This window comes from Lepus europaeus, chromosome 1, assembly GCF_033115175.1.
Source record: "Lepus europaeus isolate LE1 chromosome 1, mLepTim1.pri, whole genome shotgun sequence".
In the NCBI taxonomy this organism is placed as follows: Eukaryota; Metazoa; Chordata; class Mammalia; order Lagomorpha; family Leporidae; genus Lepus; species Lepus europaeus.
Genome location: NC_084827.1, coordinates 101,467,900 through 101,493,720, shown reverse-complemented (window position 1 = coordinate 101,493,720; position 25,821 = coordinate 101,467,900). Strand labels below are relative to the sequence as shown.

General features: G+C 37.5%; 1 protein-coding gene across 20 annotated transcripts in view; it reads left to right on the top strand.

Annotated features, from left to right (window-relative positions):
* The window catches only part of BAZ2B (bromodomain adjacent to zinc finger domain 2B), a 449,666-nt gene that overhangs the window by 357,155 nt on the left and 66,690 nt on the right, over positions 1-25,821 (top strand). For 11 of the 20 annotated variants that reach the window (XM_062187176.1, XM_062187160.1, XM_062187128.1 and 8 more), the window contains 8 exons: positions 6,842-7,052; positions 11,784-11,876; positions 11,979-12,040; positions 16,820-16,885; positions 18,487-18,552; positions 19,925-19,969; positions 20,213-20,245; positions 21,503-21,568. In XM_062187176.1, the coding sequence (XP_062043160.1) occupies positions 6,842-7,052; positions 11,784-11,876; positions 11,979-12,040; positions 16,820-16,885; positions 18,487-18,552; positions 19,925-19,969; positions 20,213-20,245; positions 21,503-21,568 (642 nt within the window). The remainder of the gene's footprint in view (positions 1-6,841; positions 7,053-11,783; positions 11,877-11,978; positions 12,041-16,819; positions 16,886-18,486; positions 18,553-19,924; positions 19,970-20,212; positions 20,246-21,502; positions 21,569-25,821) is intronic. The other 9 variants (XM_062187182.1, XM_062187211.1, XM_062187169.1 and 6 more) reach the window with 2 other exon arrangements.

Here is a 25,821-nt window from a genome sequence, read left to right as displayed (position 1 = left end):
CATCACATTCAAGCTGTCTTTAATTGCAGACAATTGTTGTTAATATTTTTGTTTATTTATTTGAAGGGTATAGTGACAGAGATACAGGGAAAGAAAGAAATCCTCTATCCACGGTTCACTCCTCAAATGGCCCCAACAGCCAGGTCTCAGCAAAACTGAAGGCAGGAACAATGAACTCTTTCCTGATATACATGAGTAGCAGGGGTCCAGGTACTTGGACCATCTTCTGTTGCTTTCCCAGGTGTATTAGCAGGGAGCTGGATCAGAAGTGGAGCAGCCAAGCCTTGAACCAGTCCTCCTGTATGGCATGAGAGCATTGTTAAGCTGTGGCTTAAACCACTGGACCACAATGCCATCCCCAATTCCACGCATTTCTGTATCAGAAAACACCAGTATTTCCATCTTCCTTTCCAATTCTCATTCCCTTGCCATAATCTAGACCTTCAGAATTTTTATATTAACAAATGAAATTCCATTGCAACCTCTGAACTCTTTCCAATTTATTATTAATGTGTGGTCCTTTGATCACCTGCTCCGCAATAACCACAGCCTGAGATCCATGTGAAAATACTGTTCTCTCGGGGAAAAGACTCTCTAGCTCACCTACTGATAATGTTAGGCCTTACGCAGAGTCGGTGCCTCAACAAACATTTAAATAATAGATGACAGTCTTAGAGTGTACTTTCACTCCTTATTTACATTGATTGTGCGGTTTCTTTTTTCCCTTGTATATGTGGCTTTTAAAGAAGTGAATATGTTATTCACCAGGATATAAATTAGTAACTCTTTTTAAAAAATTTTTTTATTTATTTATTTGAGAGGCAGAGAGAGAGAGGTCTTCCATCCACTGGTTCACTCCCCAAATGGCTCCAACAGCCAGAACTAAGCTGATCTTATGCTAGGGGCCAGGATCTTCTTCAGGTCTCCCACACTGGTTCAGGGACCCAAGGACTTGGGCCATCTTCTATTGCTTTCCCAGGCCATAGCAGAGAGGTGGATCAGAAGTGAAACAGCCAAGACTCAAACCAGCGCCCAAATGAGATGCCAGCACTGCAAGTGGCGGCTTTACCTGCTACACCACAGTGCCAGTCCCATAAAATAGTAACTCTTAAAAGTGAAATTATGGGGCTGGTGCCGTGGTGCCACAGGTTAAAGTCCTGGCCTACAGTGCCAGCATCCCATATGGGCACTGGTTCCAGTCCTGGCTGCTCCACTTCCAATCCAGCTCCCTGCAAATGCACCTGGGAAAGAAAAGGAGGATGACCTAAGTCCTTGGCCCCTACACCCACATGGGAGACCTGGAAGAAGCTCCTTGCTCCTGGCTTCAGATCGGCTCAGCTCCAGCCATTGTGGCAAATTGGGGAGTGAACCAGCAGATGAAAGACTCTCTCTATCTCCCTCTCTCCCTCTCTCCCTCTCCTTCTCTCTGTAACTGTCAAATAAATAAAGTGAAATTATAATACAATGAGCATAATTAACTAAAATATTTCAATGGTCCATCATGTTAACCATCTACTTATACCTATATCTTTTAAATCTTGGTCAAGAAAGATTATTTCCAGAAAACAGTTACTATCTTAAGTTTTAGAAATTAAGAAGAAAAGAATCAATACTTTTAATAATTTTGATTAAAGACTAATAGCATATGAATCAAGTCATATAATATTGCTTTACCTGAGGCTAAGTTTTCTGAGAAAAGTATCACTTATTGGCTGGCGCCGTGGCTCACTTGGCTAATCCTCCTCCTGCGGCACCGGCACCCCGGGTTCTAGTCCCGGTTGGTGTACCGAGTACTAGTCCCAGTTGCTCCTCTTCCAGTCCAGCTCTCTGCTGTGGCCCAGGAAGGCAGTGGAGAATGGCCCAGGTGCTTGGATCCCTGCACCCACATGGGAGACCAGGAGGAAACACCCGGCTCCTGGTTTTGGATCGGTGCAGCGCCAGCCATGGCAGGCATTAGGGGAGTGAACCAATGGAAGGAAGACCTTCCTCTCTGTCTCTCTCTCTCACTGTCTATAACTCTACCTGTCAAAAAATATCACTTATTCCTACCCGCAGTTATTTTGTCTAGTCAGTGAATTAAAGCTGTAATATCAACTTCAGATTTTTCTGACCATCCTTTTCTCATGTGCTAAAATCCAGGTGTCAGAAGACGTAATATGTGACCCAATATATGCAATCCCCTTACAAAGTATTTACCTTCTAAATGCTAAGGGCAAAAATGGATAGGATATGTCACTGTAGCTGTCTAATACCTTTGGGGCATCAACATTTCCTAGTCCTTTTTGACACAAGTATATTTTCCTAGCTGAATAAAAATACAACTATTCAAAAATTTTGTCTACATAAGAAAAGATAAATTGATAGGGCCTTTTAGTCTTGGCCTAAAATTGGTATTGCTATTAATAATATACTTCAAATTAACAATGCAAATCTATTAGTCCCTTCTATTCCGAGTGTCCATGAATGTCACTTTTATTTATTTATTTATTTTTTGACAGGCAGAGTGGATAGTGAGAGAGAGAGACAGAGAGAAAGGTCTTCCTTTTTGCCGTTGGTTCACCCTCCAATGGCCGCTGCGGCCGGCACATCGCACTGATCCGAAGCCAGGAGCCAGGTGTTTCTCCTGGTCTCCCATGCGGGTGCAGGGCCCAAGCACTTGGGCCATCCTCCACTGCCTTCCCAGGCCATAGCAGAGAGCTGGCCTGGAAGAGGGGCAACTGGAATAGAATCCGGCGCCCCAACTGGGACTAGAACCCGGTGTGCCGGCACCGCAAGGCGGGCACTATATTTTTAAATTGATAAATCTGCCTTGATGCCTTAAGAGCCTAACAGTCAGCTGAAAACATAAACTAATCAAAGATTCCCATACTAGTGAACATAGCTTAACCTAACATAAAAATTTTGTGATGGCTTCCTTCTTAGTGGTTTATTGCCTTAAAAATGTACTTGGTGGGGCTGGCATTGTGGCATAGCAGGCCTGTGATGCCGGCATCCCAAAAGTGTGCTAGTTCAAGACTCAGCTGCTCCAGTTCTGATCCAGCTCTCTGCTAATGTGCCTGGGAAAGCAGTGGAGAATGGCCCAAGTGTTTGGGCCCCAGAACCCACTTGGGAGAACCAGAAGAAGCTCCTGGCTCCTGGCTCCTGGCTCCTGGCTTTGGCATGGCCCAACTCTGGTCATTGTGGCCATTTGGGGAGTAAACCAAAGGATGGATGATCTCTCTCTCTCCTTCACTCTCTGTGGCTCTGCCTTTCCAATAAACAAAACCTAAATCTTTTTTTAAAAAATGTACTTGGTGGGGCCAGTGCTGTGGCAAGTGGCCTGAGCCTCCATCTGTGGCACTGGCATCTCATATGGGCGCCGGTTCTAGTCCCAGATGCTCCTCTTCCAATCCAGCTCCCTGCTTATGGCCTGGGAAGGCAGTGGAAGATGGCCCAAGTGCTTGGGCCCCTGTACTACATGGGAGACCCAACAGAGTCTCCTGGCTCCTGGCTTGGAATCGGCTTAGCTCCGGCCGTTTTGGCCATTTAGGGAGTGAACCAGCAGATGTAAAACCTTTCTGTCTTTCCCTCTCTCTGTTTGTAACTCTACCTCTCAAATAAATATCTATTTTTTTAAAAGTACTTGGTATAATAATCATTGTTCCTATTGATTTGAAATCTCAACAGAACATTTTCATTTTCCTCAATTTGTTTTAACATGGGAATTAACTGAAAAGATTTAATTTAAATATTATTTTAATATATAGATAATGATCATACACATTTTTTTAGTGTGACACAGCCCTACCTTGATACAGTCTTGGCTGTGCTTTCATGGCTGAATGCATTGATCAGTCACTTACCAAGTATGTCTTTGTAACATCATTTAAGTACAGGTCCAGAGCATAGGTTGAAGAGTGAGATGGTCATGGGTTTGAGTCACAGTTCCGTTCCTTGCTGTCTCTGTATCTCAAGCAAATTATTTAACCACAGTGAGGTTGGATTCCCTCAGTTACAATTGGAAGGACAATAAAACTGACCATATGAGATAGACAAGTTATGAAAATTAAAGTATGGGGCCAGTGCTGTGGCGTAGCAGGTAAAGCCACCGCCTGCAGTGCCGGCATCCCATATGAGCACCAGTTTGAGTCCCGACTGCTCCACTTCTGATCCAGCTCTCTGCAATGGACTGGGAAAGCAGTGGAAGATGGCCCAAATCCTTGGGCCCCTGCACCCGCATGGGAGACCAGGAAGAAGGTCCTGGCTCCTGGCTTCGGATCGGCGCAGCTCGGGCTATTGCAGCCAGTTGGGGAGTGAACCAATGGATGGAAGACCTCCCTCACTGTCTCTCTCTACCTCTCCTTTTTCTCTGTGTAACTCTGACTTTCAAATAAATAAATAAATCTTAAAAAAAAAAGAAAGAAAGAAAATTAAAGTACGTAAGGGGAAGAGGTATTTAGCATAGCAGTTAAGACCCCTACTCTGGATGCCTACTTCTCATGTCTGGGTGCCTGGGTTTGAGTCCCAGCTCTACTTCTGATTTCAGCTTCCTCCTAAGACATACACTGGGAGGCAGCGAGAGATGACTCAAGTGTTTGGGCCCCTGACACCATATAGGACACCTAGAATGAATTTCCTGCAACTGAGTTCAGCCATGGCTGTTATGGCGTTAGCAGTGTGAACTAGCAGATGGAAGATCGATGTCCCTATCTCTTCCCCTCTCTCTGTCTCTGCTTTTCACATAAAATGAAAATACATCGTTAAAATGCATAAAATGAAAGGAAGTATATGCATATACATCCTCTTTAAAGGTAAACTATATAATGGATTCAAAGTGCCTGAAACAAAGTACAACTCCTGGATGTAGCTACACAGGCACTTAAAAAAATTTGCACTGGTGATTCTAAAGAAAATTGAAGTTACATCATTGTAAAAATTAAAAGAAAAATAAGAAACGGAGGAGGAGGAAGGATTGGAGTGTGGGAGGAAGGGAGGATGTGGTGGTAAATATTATTATGCTCTTAAAACTGTGTATATGAAATACAAAAAATATGCCATTGCAAAAATTTAAAAAAAAAAAAGGAAAGAAGGAGGGTGTTTTGAGGGAGGGAGGGAGGGAGAAAGGGTGGGAGGCAAGTATGGTTATCTTCTGAGAATTTTATCTATGAAATACGTGAAATCTGTTATCTTTATGTTAATAAAATTTTTAAAAACTAAATTCTGTGGAGAATAGAATAAAAATAAAAGTTTATTTTTGTGCAAAAAATGTTTGAAATCCATGCATAATTTTTTTAATGTTTCTTTTTTTTAAAGATTTACTTATTTATTTGAAAGTCATAGTTACATAGAGAGAGGAAAGGCAGAGAGAGAGAGAGAGGTCTTCCAATCAATGGTTCACTCCCCAACTGGCCTTGACGGTAAGAGCTGCGCCAATCAGAAGCCAGGAGCCAGGAGCTTCTTCCGGGTCTCCCACATGGTTGCAGGGGCCCAAGGCTTTGGGCCATCTTCTATTGCTTTCCCAGGTCACAGCAGAAAGCTGGATCAAAAGTGCAGCAGCCGGGTCCTGAACCGGCACCCATATGGGATGCTGGGGCTTCAGACCAGGGCATTAACCCGCTGCACCATAGTGCAGGCCCCAAATGCATAATTTTTTTGTAATATACATTTCTCATGAACATTTTATAGAACCTTTGAATACATGGATTTCCAATTTTTTGCCCCAAAATAAACTTCCTTGTAATTGTATTTTCCACAAACTTTTTGATGTGTCCTTTAAGGTAGCAATAGTAATATTCGTGTTTTTAGTGTCAATTGAGATATTCATAGATTCCCTTGGCCCAGATTAGGAATCATATTATAAAATATAACTCAAGAACTTTTGATTGTTTTTGGTTGCAGAATTTCTTCCAATGATTCGAGCAAAATTGCTACTTGGTTTTGGAGAAAAACATACTTAAGAAATTTCCTTCAACTTTACATTGCTGAATTAACTCCTCTTTAAAAAAACATAAACCATAATAAGAGAATTATCTTAAAACTTTGCTTATCCTGTATCTGAAGCTATTATTTTGGACTGTATGTAATGGAATACAGAATGATGTTTGTTATGATTGGCATGTATAGGGTATATGAAAAGCAGACTCAGATTGTGTTTATATGCCAAGCAGGATTATTCTGAGAATACACTAGCATTATATTAGTGTGCCTGTTTCCATCAGGAGGCTTAAAATGGGAAATGTCAAATGTGCACACAAGTAGATAGAATAATATATGCCATGTGCCCACCATCTGCCTCAGTAATTGTCATTATGGCAATATCGTTTTACATATACCACCATCTACTTCTCCTATTTCAAAATTTGTTGAAGCAAATCTTATAAATCTTGTTTTATCTATAAATGCTTCCTTTTGTATTTCTCAAAGATAAGAGCTGGTGATATTGTACCTCTTGCTTTCCATCTCTATTACCTGTAACATTCCTATATAGAGAATCTTTATTTGGATAACCTAATGTTTTGGCTGAACAGATAACCCACAATAACAATCCACAGATGGGTCATCAGACAACTAGTATTTTAAACTGTCTGCCAACTTTTATGATCATTATAGATCATAAATTGTGATTAAAATAAATACCTCTACATTTTTATAGCTACGGATACAAATCTCTATAGACATCTAAGTAATGTTTAAATTGTTAAAGTGAGAACACTGAAGATATGCCAAAGGCCGTGAACATTTATAAATCTGAATTTAACTTAAAAAAAAAAATCCTAAAATTTACCTTGAATTTTCTGACATGTTGATCTCTTAGGTTTATTCTGTTTGTAATGTATTATTTCTATGAAATATTAATTAAAAGGGAATGCAGTGGTGTCTTTTGAAAGAAGAAGATGTCATTCCTCGTATCAGGGCAATGGAAGGTCGTAGAGGAAGACCACCCAATCCAGATAGACAGCGAGCAAGAGAGGAAGCCAGGTTGAAACGTCGAAAGGGTCGACCTCCAAATGTTGGCAATGCTGAATTCCTAGAAAACACGGATGCCAAATTGCTAAGAAAACTCCAAGCTCAAGGTAAGAAAGATAATGTATCTGACCTTGTAGGAATCATGTAGGAATGTTTAGCATTGCTCTCAACTTCTAAAAAGTAGGCATTGTATTAGAATGAAAAGAGAAAATAGGGAGTCCCACTGGTAACTGGAGTTCTTTGATTAGGTAATCTTTGAAAAAGCATTTTCATAAACCCATCCTACCCTGTGTGTTTAGAATTACAAAGATGGGCTTACGCTTAAACAAAAAGGGAATCAACCAGCACTTGGCACATGCCTTAAGGCAATGCCAACCTTCTGGCAATTCTCATTGTAACAGCTCCCGATTCCTCGAGGTGGTACATGAGAATAACCAAAATAAATGGATCTGTGGAGTAAATTTTCAGTCAAAGAACTCCAATTACTGGTAAGTAACCCCAGGCTTTCAGTTTGAGTTCTCCTGTAATCTGCATGTGCTGTACATATTTTCAGAATACCCCATTAGCAGATTTAAATCAAATCATATTTTAAGATTACCAGAAGATATCATTTAGGAAGCTCAAAATGCTTGTAATAACCTCAAATACATTTGTGATTCAAATTAAACATAAATTATCAATGTGATAATTTATGCTATGTGTGGTCATACTATGTGTTATCCAGCGAATGTTGACTACAATAAAATAGTTTTGTTATGCAGTTTGAGTTACTAGTCGCAAACTGGATCCTCTTAAGGCCATTTGAATATATCAACATATCTGTACATGTTTGCAAGCATATATGTAAAGATATGATAATGTAAAATAAGGCTTAATAGGAAAAATTGACTTAAAAGACTAACAGATTTTTCCTTCCCATAGATTTTTTTTTTTTACTATCTCTATAAATACTATGAAAATCTAGGGGAAATGACTGAAAGACATTTCTATTTATTGTGAGCACAAACATAGTATTGACTTTGTTGTTACTGCTTTTTTAGAATTTTAAAACAAATGTCCAAGAAAAAGCTCATAGAACAGGATGTTTTAAAATAGGAGACTTTCTCTTTCTCACTGATCAGTGAAATCATTAACAAGTTTTTATTAGTCTTTCCAGAAACATATACACACATAAATAAATACATTCAAACACTTGTACGTATATCTTTTCTGATTTTTAAAATAAATGGATTTGCAGTGTAAATGCTATTCAGCTTGCACTGTTTTCCCACTTTAGCTTGAGTATATTAGCATTTATAAGTCAAACTCAATTTTTTTTAATTTTATTTTTATTTTTTTTAAATTTTATTTAATGAATATAATTTTCCAGTGTACAGCTTATGGATTACAGTGGCTTCCCCCTCCCATAACTTCCCTCCCACCCGCAACCCTCCCCTCTCCCGCTCCCTCTCCCCTTCCATTCACATCAAGATTCATTTTCAATTCTCTTTATATACAGAAGATCAATTTAGTATAAAGATTGCAACAGTTTGCACCCACATAGAAACACAAAGTAAAACATACTGTTGGAGTACTAGTTATAGCATTAAATCACAATGTACAGCACATTAAGGACAGAGATCCCACATGAGGAGCAAGTGCACAGTGGCTCCTGTTGTTGACCCAACAAATTGACACTCTAGTTTATGGCGCCAGTAACCACCCTAGGCTCCCATCATGAGTTGCCAAGGCTATGGAAGCCTTCCAAGTTCGCCGACTCTGATCATATTTAGACAAGGTCATAAAAGACAGAGTGAGGATAGTAACCAATGATCCTAAGAATGGCATTTACCAGGTTTGAGCAATTATACAGCATTAAGTGGGGAAAAGGACCATCAGTACACACAGGTTGGGAGTAGAGCCATTGGTGGTAGAGTAGAGGTTATGATTACAAAGGAATGAGGCCCAAGTGCGCTAGACAGGGTCTAGAACAAAGGACAGAGTCATTATTAGAGGAGCTAAGAAAGGTGCTGTCTAAGCTACAATTAAGTTTTCTGATTGAGAGGCAAATAGAACCTGATAGAAGGGGCTTGATAATAATCTGGTGGGCTTTAGGCCTTGTAAGTTAAGAGGCCCAGACCTACCTATCTCTTCACATGGGGTACATCCTAAGGGAGGTGTGAACCTCCTAGGGGAAGGCACTCTGTTGACTTTATTACTTGGCTGGCCTGGGAGGAGAGCTGGCCAGGTAAAGGCAGGTGGCATCTCTAACAAGAAATTTACAGTTCTGCCTGCAATGTTGCTGACCCTACTTGGCTGTCCCCTCAGCTGCAGTGGTCACTTTGGAAGTTGGGCTGAGTGAAGGGCTTTTCAGCTTAGAGCCACTAGGATCTGTGGCTCTGACCTGGGCATCCTTCGACTCCAGGGCAGGTCCATTTCCAGTGATCCAACTCTTGGCAGAGCTGCCAGGGCTCTTCACAAGTTGACTTCTGCTGAAGCCCAGGCTTACCACATTGAAAGCCACTGCAGTGGACTGGCCTGTTGGGTCTCCTTGAGGGCAGATCACTGTACAGATCAGCCATTAATAGGCCTGCCACCCATTGCTTCTGATGCCGAGCTTTCTTTTCGTCCTGGTTTGTGTTAAAGCAGACCAGAGGATGCAAGTCAAGGGAGTGCCCAAGTCCCATCTCTAATCTTCGGTGGCCTGAACTACAAGTCTAGGCATGTTCTGTAGTAGTTTTTCTAAGGTAGACAATGCCCATGAGGAAAATTATATTCTCACTTTAAAAATTTCTTTCCCTTTGGTCTGAAAGGGAGGTTTTTCCTCTTACTGTATACTTCGCTGATGGCGAAGTGAATCTAGCTATGAGATTATAATTTAAGTTCTTATTTTGGCTATGCTATTACATAAAAATGTTAGCCATCTCTTTTATAAGGTCTAAAGATTAAATTGTGCGTCCTACAGATTCCTTCATAATAGAATTAGTTTCCTACCTTGAAGAGAATAGAGAAATGAAAGAACAAGTTGGGCTTAGAATAGAGAAATGAGGGAGCAAGTCCTAGATCGCTTGCTGACAATAGCAATATCACATGAATACTTAGCAAACAGTTTCAACCATTAGATAACAACTTAAGAAAACATTTACCAGAAGGTCCAATGCCTTCTATAAATTTTAAGAATCATGTATTTGAAAACACCTCTTAAATATCTAACATGGTGTAGTTTGTTTAACCAGTAAACTTAAGCATAACCATATAAAATGTTTTTAGTTTCTCAAACTCAATCTTTTTTAAAAAAGCTTTATTTATTTATTTATTTATTTATTTATTTATTTAAAAGGCAGGGTTACAGAGAGGCAGAGGCAGAGAAAGAGAAAGAGAGAGGTCTTCCATCTGCTGATTCACTCCCCAAATGGCTGCAATGGCCAAAGCTGAGCTGATCTGATGCTAGGAGCCGGGAGCTTCTTCTGGGTCTCCCCTGTGGATGCAGGGGCCCAAGGACTTGGACCATCTTCTACTGTTTTCCCAGACATTGGCAAAGAACTGGACTGAAAGTAGAGCAGCTGGAAATCCAACAGGCGCCCATATGGAATGCCGGCATTGCAGGAGGCGGTTTTACCCACTATGCCACAGTGCTGGCCCCCAAACTCATTCTTTTAATGTTTGCATAGTGAATTGTGTGATTCTACCACATGTCATTTACAATTTATTTTAGTTGAGAGGCAAGCAGAAAGAGACCTCCCATCTGTTAGTTTACTCCCACAAAGTCCAAGAAATAGGAACTCGGTTCAGATCTCCCACGTGAACAATAGAGACTCCACCACCCAAGCTAGCATCTGCTGCCACCCGGGTTGTGTCAGCAGGATGCTGAAATCTAGAGTGGAGTCAGGCCTCAATCCCAGGAACTCCACTGTGGAATACAGGCACCCACTGCTGCACCAAATATCTGCCCCTATGTACTTCATTTAATCATTAATTAGTGTCTTGGGAAGAGTGTTTAAGCTGTTTTTAGAATTTACTATCACAAACAGTGTCGCAATACATACAGATGTGTGTGTGCATATGCATATATATATATATATATATATATATTATATTTCATTTTTAGCTTTGGTAGATAGTAGGCAAATATATTCTCCAAAAAGGTTGCATCAATTAATAATTCAACCAGTGGCACCTAAGTAGCTGCCTACCATGTAACTTAATATCATGTAATTTTTTTCCTGACTATATACTAATAAGATATTTTTATAATATTTAATTCATATTTCTATTATTTTATTTATTTTATTATTGTATGACTTTCATCTCCCCCAGATACTAATGAAGGTTAAAAAGAAAAAAAGTTAATATATTAGCAGACATAGATGAGTCCTAAAAATTATCTTTGTTAAGAAGCTCTTGATTCTTCTGCAGGATGTATAGTAGTGAGGAATATATGCATTACTTGCATAAACTAGAAAAGCTTGAGATTAACTGATAATCCAAAACATGGGCTCTTCATGCATGATTTGTGAATCTTATAAAAGTATCATTACTTGGTATCTAAAATAGCAAATATGAATTTACAAAATTATCTGTACTTTTAGTATAAATGGTACTGAGAATAGCCTCTAATGAGGATTGAGAAAAACGTGATTTCGGAGTTCTATATGAGATACTTTGGCAATTTCTCCGGGAAATGAACATGGCATTTTCTATCACACCACTTTCCTCCTTGGTCCTTTCTAATCTTAGACAGTTTGGTTAGATGTTATATGCTTCATGATGATATAGTACCAATTTCACACAGTTACTGTTTTAGGTTACCAGTTATGTAAACATGTTAATAATATTCATTTAAATTTTATATTTTTCAGAAATAGCCAGGCAAGCAGCACAAATAAAGCTTTTAAGAAAACTTCAAAAGCAAGAACAGGCTCGGGTTGCCAAAGAAGCTAAAAAACAACAAGGTGGGTGACAACACAAGCCTGAAGGGGAGTGTTGGGAATGAGTGAGGCTGCTCTTCTTCCTGCTTTGTCTGATGATGGCTGTGCTTTGGTTTCCCATCATAGCAATAATGGCTGCTGAGGAAAAGCGAAAGCAAAAGGAACAGATCAAGATTATGAAGCAACAGGTATGTGCATGCATTGGAGCTGACTTGTCAAATGTGACCCTTATTTTGAAGATCTGTTTATATATGTACATTGTCTTCATTTGGATTTCCTAAACAACTGTATTTCACATTTATGTTATGGACCTAACTTAGAATATTGTCATTTTCCATTAAAGTTTCATCTCACTTTCTAATTAAATCTTCTACTTTCTTTTTTTTTTTAAGATTTATTTTATTTATTTGAAAGACAGAGTTACAGAGAGAGGTAAAGACAGAGAGAGAGAGAGAGGTCATACATCCACTGGTTCCCTCCCCAAATGGTTGTATCAGCTGGAGCTGAGCTGAGCTAAACTGAGCCAAAGCCAGGAGCCAGAAGTTTCTTTTGGGTCTCACAAGTGGGTGCAGGGGCCCAAGGGCTTGGGCCATCCTCTTCTGATTTCCCAGGCACATTAGCAGAGAGCTGGATCAGAAGTGGAGCAGCTAGGACTCGAACCGGCGCCCATATGGGATGCCGTTGCTGTAGCCCAGGGCTTTAACCCACTGTACCACAGTGCCGGCCCCAAACTTTCTAGATTGTTTTCTCTCTCTCTCTCTATCTCTCTCTCTCTTTTTTTTTTTTTTAGGACAGGCAGAGTGGACAGTGAGAGAGAGAAACAGAGAGAAAGGTCTTCCTTTTCCGTTGGTTCACCCCCCAATGGCTGCTGCGGCCGGCACACTGCGGCCAGCGCACTGCGCTGATCCGAAGCCAGGAGCCAGGTGCTTTTCCTGGTCTCCCATGCGGGTGCAGGGCCCAAGCACTTGGGCCATCCTTCATTGTGCTCCCAGGCCACAGCAGAGAGCTGGCCTGGAAGAGGGGCAACCGGGACAGAATCCGGCGCCCCCACTGGGACTAGAACCCGGTGTGCCGGCGCCGCAGGCAGAGGATTAGCCTAGTGAGCTGCCATGCCAGCCTACTTTCTAGATTTTAAAGAAATGATTATCAAACAGTAAATTTGTTTAAATACTTTTAGTATCCTGGTAAACTTTGAATATAAGCTGACATCTTGAACAATTTTCAGACTTTTAAAATGTTATACCATCAAGTAAAGGCATTGCTTAAATGTTCAAATTTTAATAAGAAAATTTATTGTTCTAAAACATGTAAAATATTAGTGAAAAATTAAATCCAAGTTATAGAATAAGATTTGTCCTCATTGATTCTGATGATTTCAGAGTTACTTAAAATTACTACTGCAAAAAAAAAAAATGACCAGAGCATTATTCTAGCATATCCAAAATTCTTTCTTATATCTTCAATTTCCCTCCCCATGTGGTTTTCAAAATTAATTTTAGATTAATGAATTAATTTTTAAATCCCTATAGGTAAGTTATTAAAGTGACAAAGAATTCAGCTTCATTTAAGGTGGGACTGTGTGAACTACTCTCCTACATACTCTATATACTCATATAACATTAAAACAGAAAAAACATGGGGTGGAAGAGAATACCCTTCATTAAAATTTTTTAAATAGCAAATTTTTTCTGAGTATGACACAAAATCAATTGTGTTACTACATGAATAACTGCTAAATAAATGGGTTTGGTTGAATTTTATGGGGTTATTTTTAAGGTTCCTTCCAGTATAAACTAAAGCAATATTCACACAGAATTAGAGTCAGAATTTGAAGTTTGTAATCAGGCAACATAAATATGGGCTTTCCTACTTAATAATTTTGTGAACTTAGATGAATTATTTAACTTCTTTTTTTAAAAAGATTTATTTATTTATTTGAAAGTCAGAGTTACACAGAGAGGGGAGAGGCAGAGAGAGAGAAAGAGAAAGAGAGGTCTTCCATCTGATGGTTCGCTCCCCAATTGGCCACAACGGCTGGAACTGTGCCGACCTAAAGCCAGGAGCTTCTTCTGGGTCTCCCATATTTAACTTCTGAGTCTCTATTTCTTCCATTGTAAAAGAAGATAGCTGCAATATCTAAGGATTAAATGAAATAATGAACATAAAATGCCTACCATAGAGTGCCTGGCACCAAACAAATGCTCAGTTTTTAGAAAAGATATATGTAAAACACCAAATTGTAGACTAATCTCTTTTACCATAAATTAATCAACTGTAAACTTGAATTCCTTCCATAGTTTATTGTGATTGCTAAACATTGAAAGATTTACTGAAAATATCAAAATTAATGAATATATTTATTTAAATATTCAAATATATACTGCATATATCTATAAATTATATAAATTTATATATACAAATTAATATCTCATTGAAAGTGAAACACTGCTATTTCTGTTAAATTCCTTATAGCTTATGCATTTCATAATAAGTAGTAGTACCTCTCACATTCCATCAGTACCTTAAATTTAGCTTTGTGAACCCAGCGTCTTCAAGTGACTACATCCACATGGTCTTTGCTCCAAATTGCAAAAACATTAGGCTCCAAAGGTTCCAAAAGCATGAATGCAAATGAGCTGGTCTTAGATTCTTATGAATACATTTATCTGAGCTAATCTCAGAATGCCATCTAATTTATTCCTCCTGCCAACAAGATATAGAATAGTTCTACTCACATAATCTGTTATTATAGTGCCTGTTTTAAATTGAGCATTATATCTAGAGAAAATTAGTAGCCTTACTTCTCATATCAGTGTTATTTTTTCCCACCCAGTAAACCAAAAAACCAGGTAGACCTCAGGTCGGCTTTCTGGAAGCCTTCAAAAGCATTGTTATAACACAGGAGGAGCACAGGCGGTACAATCTGTCCAGGGCTCTGGATTTACTAACCATTGGGCTTTAAGAAAATATTTACTCATTGGGAACCTTGGTTCTTTCTTAAATAAAAAGATAATGTCAATTTTTCTGACATTTCTTATGATCAATAAGATATTTAATTTAAAGCTCAGTGGTTGGGTACTCAATACAATAAGGTAATCCTAAAATAATTTATAAGTTTACCTACATGCTAATGACCGAACTACCAAATATATATTTTACTTACACATAAATAACTTGAAAAGGTAGGATAAAGCTCTAGGTAGTATCCTTAACCCCAAGATTCTTTGTCTATGCACACAAGAGAACAATGAATGAATGCTGACTTGAGAGCATAAACCTTATCATCTTATGAATGACAAGAGCAGAAAACTTGGAACAAGACCATTCTTTTCCTAGACTTCAAGTTATAAACTAAATGAATGCTTCAGATACATGTCAAGAATAATTTTCTCTAAGACTTGGAAATAGCACAAAAAATTACTTAGGTTAGTATTTTAGCAACCTGTAATTAATACTCAATATCAAGATAAGATGACCAAAGGCAAAATCATAGAAATGCAAACAGTCTTATGAAATTAGAATAGTAATTTTTAAAATCTCATTGTCCTGCAATAGACTCTTGGGTGAGATCAATAACATCAGTATAAAGAAAATAATTTAAAATTATTTAAACTTAAAATTAAAGCATAGCTTCAAAATCCACAACAGGATCTAGAAGTTAGATAGATATTGTAATATACAGCACAGTACATTGCATTGCCTCTGCAAATTCTAGGATGAATATAATTTGAAAGCAGGAAACTTCTGGGCTTTGTTTTGGAAACTGTATTCATTCTGATCAGTGCCAATTTGGGAGTTTGGAACTTTCAAAGAGATTATGGACATGAAATTGCTAATAATCTAGTTATAGTATATGAGATAATTTTTAAATCAAAATATCAACTCTTATCAAAATATAAATGATCAATATATTATGGAACAAAATAACCAGTTCATTAAATTTAGACAATGTCATACCAATTATGTCATATGAATCATTCTCTGGATTATTAAATTATAAGTAACTCATTTAAAAATAATGTTACAGATTATTTCTGAAATAGACTTATTGTAGTAGAAGAAATGTCCTGTTTTATTATTCAGCATGTAAAATTAATTTTAAAATGGAAATTACTAATCTGTTAATTGTGTCACTATATACTTTTTAAAGCATTTTTTATTTAGTCATGATAACATGAGAAAGGGCAAGTATTTCTCCCTATTTTATTGAAAAGTAGTTAATGTTTACTCAAGACCATTCAAGAAATGTCAGTAACCCAGAGCCAAGCCTTATATTTTCTGGTACACTGCTTTTTCTACTGTTCTTTCTATATTTATTTCAAATTAAGCAGTATTTATAATTACAAACATAGGTTATATGAATTTAATTAGCTTGGTTTGCCTGGTTTTTGTATATTTATTTAGCATTTCTATTTCACAAATTATAAATTTTTTAAATGATTCAAAATATTAAAATACAGTAATTATATTACATAATTAAACTTTTATATTGAAGATGCCAGCTTGTGGTACAGCAGGCTAAGCTGCAGCCTTCAACACCAGCATCCCTTGCTGGCGGGCTGGTTCAAGTCCCAGCTGCTGTGCTTCTAATGCAGCTCCCTGCTAATGTGCCTGGGAAAGCAACAGATGATGGCCTGAATACTTGGGACCCTGCCACTCATCTGGGAGACCCAAGATGCAGTTCCTGGCTCCTGATTTCAGCCTGGTCCAGACCTCATTACTCTGGCCATGTGGATAGTGAACAAGCGGATGGAATTTCTGTGTGTGTGTGTGTGTGTGTCTTTCTCTCTCTGGGTTGCTCTGCGTTTCAATAAGTAAATAAATCTTTTTTTTTTTTTTTAAGATTTGTATCCTGCTGGACAGCCTTTGTTAATTTTGTGTTTATATCTTAGAATTATTTTATTCTACTTAAACATTTGTCACCTACACATTCAGTTAATTTTATCTTATCATGATTCTTCCTACAGGAAAAAATTAAGAGAATACAGCAAATAAGAATGGAAAAAGAACTTCGAGCCCAACAAATTCTAGAGGTAAAATTCTTAAATTCAAAATAGTTCAAGTAATATAGTCATGTGTTTTAGCCTGCAAAAATTTTTTAAAAAAAAGTTGTCTACATGTTTTCTTACCCATAAAATTAATATGTCCATCATAAATTCTCTTTAAACATCATGTAGAGTAAGAACTTATTTGAACCCTAATTAGCAAGTTCGTCTAATCCTCCCGGCACAAACCCAGGGCATGAGAAAAAAGAAATTTTAAAGACAGAATCTGTGAGCAGCCGGTATAGTTGCCATAAAGTTCACCTGCTAAAACTGGTGCTCTTTACTTTCAGAGCAGCGCTTAGACCTTTCTGTAGTCAGATATCTACCTCTACTTTGGAAACAATTGTTTGTGAAAGGAAACATTCAAAAATTGAAAGTGAATTTTAAATGTAGACACAGTTTTACCAGCTGGGTTTTGGGGTGTCTAGCATACCCTTCTTCACCGGAAGCTGATCAAAGTAAGGATAAAGGACATTTATTGGCAACAACAAAAGTAAAAGCTGAAGACCAGCAAGGGGAAGATAGAGAAAAACTCCAGCCTAGCAAAAGTCTGCATTCTTGGTTGGTGCAAATTTCAGCACCTTCCTAGCCCATACACATTACTCTCTGGCGTTCTGCTGTATAACTGATGCTCAGACTCATTGTCCTGAGTCATCAGAAAAAGCCAAATTATGTTTGCTTCACTGTGTCGCAACAGGCATATGCCTCAAAAGTAATTCTTTCTATGACAGGGAAAATAAACTTTTTAATGCTTAAAATTATTGTTACCTCTCAGCTAGTCAGCAAACTGCTGCTTTATAGAGAGAGCACTTTACTCCCTGAGGGTTCCAGATAGCTGAGGTTTTTCATGTTATAGTTTGTTTTTTTTTTTCTTTCGAGAAACACACATATATTCCTTTCCTCATTTCAAATTAATTCTGAAATTCCCAAATTGAAAATATTTCTGCACTAAAGTAAATTGGCAATAACTACTAGCTGGTTATGAAACTACTCCATAGTTTAATGACTTCAGATTATGAAGCTCACATTTGATAACATGATCTTGATAGTCAAAACGTGCTTCATGAATGATTGCAAGCTTGCATTGTACCAGAAAAAAGAGACTCCTGTCTTTAACTGCAAGATAGAGAAAGGAAAAATCAGATTTAATATGTTTCATTGAATGGATATGCTCAAATAATAGATTTATTTATCTTAGTGTTTTTAAGTACTAAAAAGAAAGAAATATGATTTATTCTTGAAATAATTTTTATTAGATAAACTATTTTCTAAATTTTTATGATGATTAAATAACAAATATTCAGTTATTTCCTACTTCTAACAGTTTTTGTAGGTGATTAAAATTCTTGTTTAGTTCTTAATGAATTTAAAAACTTTTTTTATATCCCAGTGCTAAGCTATAAAATAGACACAAAATTAATATGTTGAATATAGTGTTACCTGGGGGGAAATGTGTAATTGTCTACATATATGTTGCATATTGTTTTGTACCTCGTGAGGCATGTAACTTCATTTCAAGTCTGAGATTATTTGTAAGTTGTAGTGGTTGGTTCTGTTGCATGACTTTGAGACCTGTTTTGCATGCACAGGCTAAAAAGAAAAAGAAAGAAGAAGCGGCAAATGCCAAATTATTGGAGGCCGAGAAACGAATAAAGGTTAGTTTAGATGAGAATCAGTTTTTATTTTCCAAAAATAAAAACTGTATGTTATACTAGCATTAATTAAATGAAAAAATATAGAGCGTTCTTCAAAATGACCATCTAAAAATTGGTTTTGCAGATACAATGTGTAAATGTGTGCTTTTATTTGTGTGTATATTGTATGTATACTTTTTCTTTCATTATGTAGGTTGTATGTGATGCTTTGAGTTCTTTAAATTAGAGGCATCAAAACAGAATGCAAAACTATTTTGTAATACGTATATATAGTTTTGTTGGATAGAATTATTGCCCCAAAACTATTTTGTGTGTGTCATTTATGTTTGTTTTGAACTGTGTTCCAAATCTGATTGTGCCCTTATAAATCTTTATTAATGTCTAGCAACTGTTTGTCTATTAAAAATAAAAAGCTTACAGAAGCAAAATCTGAGTGTTATTAGCTGTAACTGATTACTCAAAAATTAGTCATTATTGATTACTATAACTTGAAGTGCTTAGGAGGTTTGGGTTTTGATTTTCTATCATGAAGTGTAAAAGAGCTGTCTCCCTCCCCTCCCCATGCAGCCCTGACTTTCCTCTTCTGATAAGGTTACTGAAAGGTGGCAGCTCAGTGAACCTGCTGTTGTTAGAAACAGCCGTCACAGATATATCTCATAAAGCCATGGAGTTGTTATCTTTTCTTCATAGACTCTCTAATATTATCCCATATGTTTCTACCCCTTTTCATTCTTGTCTTTAATATTAATTTCATCTACATTTCACCATTCTAAAAATAATGAAATTGGAGACATTCTTAGAATCATTTTCATTAACCCCCAACCCCTTGGGGTGATGCCCTGAATCATAAGTGGACCTGAAAATCTAAACCGATCACATAGCTTTTGGCACTGTCATTCATCAACAAGTCTATAGAAAGGAAATAGATGCTGCTAATTAAAGAGTATCCTTGGGAGTTCATATCCAGAGAGAAGAGAGTTCTAGTGAGCTAGATTTGAAAAGTTGTAGCATAATGTCTTGAAAATAGAAAAAATACACTTGAAAATTACATCAGATATGCTGTACTACCTGGCCAGCCAGTCCAGTGGATGTGCCATTAAATTGTGTTGTGTTATGTCATTCATTGAATTTAAGTTAAAAGCTACTGTAGAAAGACCTTTGTTAGTATAGCTTAATGATTTCTATCTATGTATTAGCTAGGACCATGTGCAATTGAATTAGCACTTTATAATTTAAAAAATTGAATATTGGTAATTCTATATGGTTTAACCTAGTGGAAGACTACTTAATCTCAGAAAAGTAACTTTTAGTACTTTTAGCGTGTTCTATATCTTCCCTAACAGCTGTATATTAAAAGTCTCTTATTTTTAAGGAAAAAGAAATGAGAAGACAACAGGCTGTTCTTCTGAAGCATCAGGTCTGTATACATATAGTTATATGTCTGCTGAAATGTACATTTTATAGTTTTGCTTAACCTTTTTGGGGGAAAATCTTCAAAATATTTTCTTTAAAATTTCTAATATAATTCCTGCTTAAGTGTTTTCCTTCATCTTACAGTTTATTGCCTTGCTTTGGTATTGGTGTCTTTTGGGGGGTTAAAAATTGGTTTTATGACTCTGTGATTTCTGTTTCATAATGTTGTGCCAACTCTTTCTACCAGGAGTTGGAGAGGCATAGACTAGATATGGTATGGGTATGTTTATTTTTGTACATCTAACACCGCATTGTGATTTGGTTGTGATATGGTTGTCATAGCAATGCATAAAGTGTAGCACTGGCTGCTGTCATATTACATACTGCTGCATGGCTTTACAGCACAGTGCATTGCATACATCTGCTTGTCTGTCCATAGAGAAGTATGATACATTGCTAAGATTTTTCATTGAATTGTGTAAGCCTTAACTAAGGCTGTTGCCTAAAAATTTACATTACTGATGTCACAAGGAAAGTTGGATCACTGTACAATTGAATGTAATTGTGACCCATATTCTCCCATCATTCTAGATGCAAAACTGCCATTGAGTACAATGGGAATTTTGAGTTTGCTTGATGAGAGAATATGAAAATATATTATGGTTTTATAGACAAATTTTAGAAATAACTTTAGAAATAGCCCCTTGGGGAGAACAAATATATTTAAACAAAAAAATCTCTTAAGAATTATAAATATGTGATTTTTAAATTTAAAAATGATCAAATTAAGCATATGTTCACCTTATTTTCATTTAGATTCCACCTATTAGCCCCCTGGTGCAGCTTTTATGGCTTTAAATAGTGCATCAAGTGGCAGACATCAGTAAACAGGAATATCCCATTTTATTGGTATTTGTATATAAACCAAGACTAGTTTAACTAAATTGGTATAAAAGCTGTAAAATGAACTTTCTAATTTGTTAACAGCTTATTGAATTTACAAAGTGATTTTGTTCTTGAAATTAAAATAACAAATTCTATAACTATAAAATGAAAGTGATTATAAATCCATTTCTGCCTGATCTAAAAATTTAAGAACAACACAACCATTAGTTGAATTGGCTATAGTAAGTATTTGTGGTTTTTCTAATAGCAGATGTAAGGTAACTGACCTGTTCCAGCCAACCATTATGCTTTTTGTTCTGCCAGCTTTTGAAGGAGCATCACAACTGACCATAAGTAAATCTTGTATGCTTCTGTTTACACTGTCTCCATGTTCATTGCTTTACCTTTTTGCTTTTGATTGTTCTTGTTATTTGCTTTCTAAACCTGAACTAAAACATGCACAGACTGGCCATTCTTGTCTTATATTTAGTATTTACCGTGACTTGTCTATAAATGCTAAACATGCTATACTGAGTTTTGGTTTTTTGTTTTGTTTTGTTTTTTTTGTTTTGTTTGTTTTTTTTTTATCCATTTGAAAATCAAACTGTTAACTATGGTTGAGTTAGTTTCCTAATTTTATCTGGCCTAATAGGAACGAGAACGAAGGCGACAGCATATGATGCTTATGAAAGCAATGGAGGCTCGTAAAAAGGCAGAAGTAAGTCTATGTTTCTAAAAAATACTACCTTATAAATTTAGCATTTTTTCTGAAGCTTTGGCTCTTCTAAATGTGAATCTTTCAGAGTATGGTTTTGTCATCATCTATTGGCTCTCATTAACCAAAGGTTTAGAGGAGACTGTGTATTAGAACATAAAACGATATAGGAAGGATTCCATTGTATGTGTTAGTTAATTTTCATGCCTGAAATTTTTGTTATCTTTTTTAAGCATAGTGAGTGGTATAACTTTGTATAAAAGTAACTGTATATTAGCATGTCCAAAAAGTTTCGCAAACCATGATCATAGCTTACCTAAATAAACTGTGTGTGTCCTTACAAACACGGATCGTTCTAACCATTGACTTCTTCTCCCCTCAGAACAACTTTTGTCTTTTTATGGGCAAAGTTAGGTGCATGAGAATAGGATATACTCCAGACTACAGATACAGTGCTTCCAATAAAACTTAGAAAGATGTTAGAAACCAGGTATAGCAATCCTTCTGCTTTGTCCTGAAATGAAAAGAAGCACCAGTAGCTTATAAAATGGTCACCCTTACAGACAAAACAGGTATCAGATACAATGAGAAGTGAATGGATAATGAACCCACTTCTACTAAAGCAATACAAGCACTTTAAAATATTTTACTCTTTTTTAGTTATTTATTCATTTTATTTGAAAGGCAGAGAGACAGAGAAGAGAAAGAGAGACATAGGAAAGATCTTCCAACAACTGCTTCATACCCCAAATGCCCACAGTAGCTGAGCCTGAGCTCAGTGCAGGTCTGCCACATGATGGCAGGGATACAGCTTCTTTATCTATCACCAGCTGCCTTCCTAGATGCACATCAGGAGGAAGCTGGAATCACAAATGGCGACAAGACTAAAACCCAGGCACTCAGATCTGGGAAATGAGCATCCTAAATGGCATCTTAACCATTGTATCAAATGTCCACTCCAAGACAAGTTCTTAATAGGGTTGCCCATGTCGTAAGCAATTGGAAAAGAAATGAAAAGGCAACCGTGTTAAAGTATGAAACCCCAATAAGTCAAATATATCCATATATACATAAAGAATTGACATAGGTCATGGTAACTCTAAAGAGCCCCATTTCCCCACTTTCTTGTTGCTCTCCTCAGCATTCCCTGTATATTTTCCACAGAACAGCCAGTGATAAACCAGATTATATCTTAATATTATTCAGTGGTTTCTCATTGTAACCTAGTAATTAGTCCAGATTCCTCACCCTGATGTAACAGCCCATTTGCTCTGACCTCTGCCTGCCTCTCCTTTGCATTGTAATCCAGACATCTTATTATTATTACTAAACAGTCTTTTGTTTTTTAAAAAATGATTTATTTATTTATTTGAGAGGCAGAGTTACAGACAGAGAGAGGGAGAGACAGAGAGAGAAGTTGTTCATCCATTGGTTCACTGCCCAGATGGCTTCAACAGCCGGAGCTGGGTTGATCCAAAGCCAGGAGCCAGGCGCTTCATATGGGTTTCCCATGTGGGTGCAGGGGCCCAAGCACTTAGGCCATCTTTGACTACTTTCCCAGGCATATTAGCAGGAAGCTCTATAGGAAGTGGAGCAGCCTGGACTTGAACTGGTAGCCATAAGGGATGCCAGCAGCACAGGCGAAGACTTAACTAGCTATGCCACAGTGCTGGCCCCAACATAGTGTTTTTACCATTGCTGTTCTTCCACTAAATGATCAAATTATTCCTATTTCTCACTCAGTCATGTATCAGACACACATCAGATTTTTTTTATTTGACAGATAGAGTTAGACAGTGAGAGAGAGAGAGAGAGAGAGGTCTTCCTTCTGTTGGTTCACCCCCCAAATGGCCACTACGGCCGGAGCTACGCCGATCCGAAGCCAGCTTCTTCCTGGTGCTTCTTCCTGGTCTCCCACACTGGGCACAGGGGCCCAAGCACTTGGGCCATCCTCCACTGCCCTCCCGGGCCACAGCAGAGAGCTGGACTGGAAGAGGAGCAACTGGAACTAGAACCCGGCACCCATATGGGATGCCAGCGCAGCAGGTGGAGGATTAACCAAGTGAGCCATGGCGCCGGCCCCCACACATCGGATTTTAACTTGCCAAATACCCTAACCTCTGGAACTGTATTCTATCAGCTATCATTTTTTACATTTTTATTTTATGTTATTTTTTCAACATAATGTAAGATCAATGAGGACAGGACTATTACCTGCCTTATTTGTTGTTGGATCACCAGTGCCTGTATTAGATCCAAGAAATAGTAGGTGTTGAGAAAATTATAGTTGAATGAATGAGCAGATGAGTGAGACTGACAGTTACAGAACCAAGAAAATTAAGAAAAATATGAGCTGGCCTTGTGACATAGTGGGTAAACCTGCCACTTATGATGCCAGATCCCATATGGGCACCAGTGTGTGTCTTAGCTGCTCTGCCTCCAATCTACCTCCCTGCTAATTGCCTGGGAAATAAAGCGGAAGATTGCCCAAGTGTTTGGGGCCACTGCCCCTATGTGGGAGACCTGAATGAAGTTTCTGGCTTCCGGCGTAGGCCTGGCCCAGCCCTGGCTGTTGCTGCCACTTGGAAAGTCAACCAGCAGGTGGAAAGTATCTCTCTGTCTTTCCTTCTCTCTCTCTTTCCTGTCAAATAAATAAATAAATCTTAAAAAAAAAACTGTCATACATTATTATGTTTTCCACTTATGTAGTTGTATTTTTATAATAAAAATGAAATCTTGATTTTTTTTTTCATTTTACTCCGAGTGATTTTCTTTAGTTGAAGCCAAACTTTCAAGGAATTATTATTTAAAATAATAATAGAATAACATATGTCACAAATAATCCTTGATCAAAATGTTTGAGAGAAGTTTTAGATAAAATGAAATTCTTAAAATATTACCCTCTGATTTCAACAGTTTGCACGCACACAGAAACACAAAGTGTAAAGCGCTGTTTGAGTAGTAGTTATAGCATTAATTCACATTGTACAACACATTAAGGACAGAGATCCTAGATGAGGAGTAAGTGCATAGTGACTCCTGTTGACATAACAATTGACACTCTTGTAAACTGTTCAAATCTTTACTTAATATACACTAAATTGATCTTCTGTATATAAAGATAATTGAAAATGAATCTTGATGTGAATGGAATGGGAGAGGGAGCGGGAGATGGGAGGGTTGCGGGTGAGAGGGAAGTTATGGGGGGGAACCACTGTAATCCAAAAGCTGTGCTTTGGAAATTTATATTTATTAAATAAAAGTTTTAAAAAAATTACCCTCTGATAACTGTAGACCTCTGAAGAGGACTACACACAGACTGGGTAATTTTGTCATTCTGATTTTTTTTTTTAAAGATTTATTTATTTTATTTGAAAGAGTTACAGAGAGCAGAGGCAGAGAGAGAAAGAGAGGTCTTTCATCCACTGGTTCACTCCCCAGATGGCCACAATGGCCAGAGCTGAGCCAATCCGAAGCCAAGAGCCAGGAGCTTCTTCCAGGTCTTCCACACAGGTGCAGGGGCCCAAGGACTTGGGTCATCTTCTACTGCTTTCCCAGGCCATAGCAGAGAGCTGTATCAGAATGGAGTGTCCTGGACTCCAACCAGTGCCCAAATGGGACGCTGGCGCTGCAGACGGCCACTTTACCCACTACACCACAGCTTCAGCCCTGTCATTCTGATTTTAAATTGGGTTCCTCTAATGAATGATGCCTGTAGATCTGTGATGAACTGAGTTATTTTTAAAATTTCTTAAATTGCTATTCGTATGCCCAGCGTTAAATTACATACAGTGGGAAAATCTAAAAGAACATGACATCCAAGATGTGGTAATTATATCAGAAAATTTGACAGTGTAAACACTTCAGCCATAAATGAACCTTACTTTGTAGCACATGATCCAACTTTGACCCAGTCTTTTAAATAAGCTTGCACTTCAGTATTGACAAAACATTCTTATGTGTACTTGCTCATTTCTTCATTATTATTTAACAAGCACAAGATGTATCTAATGCAATGTCAGTGGGCATCTCAGCTTAATATTTTGCCACTTGTTACAATAAATACAAATCTGTAATTTTTTCTCTTATTAAATATTAAAAGAACAGCCTTAATATACAGTGAAGGCCATATGATACTTAGGCAGGGCTAGTTTAGAAATGTGAACTGGCTTATGTGCAGCTATTGATTATAAACATTAATACCTTTAGATCTTTAATTATTAGATTGTGAAAAAGAAAAATAGGGGTGAGGGGTA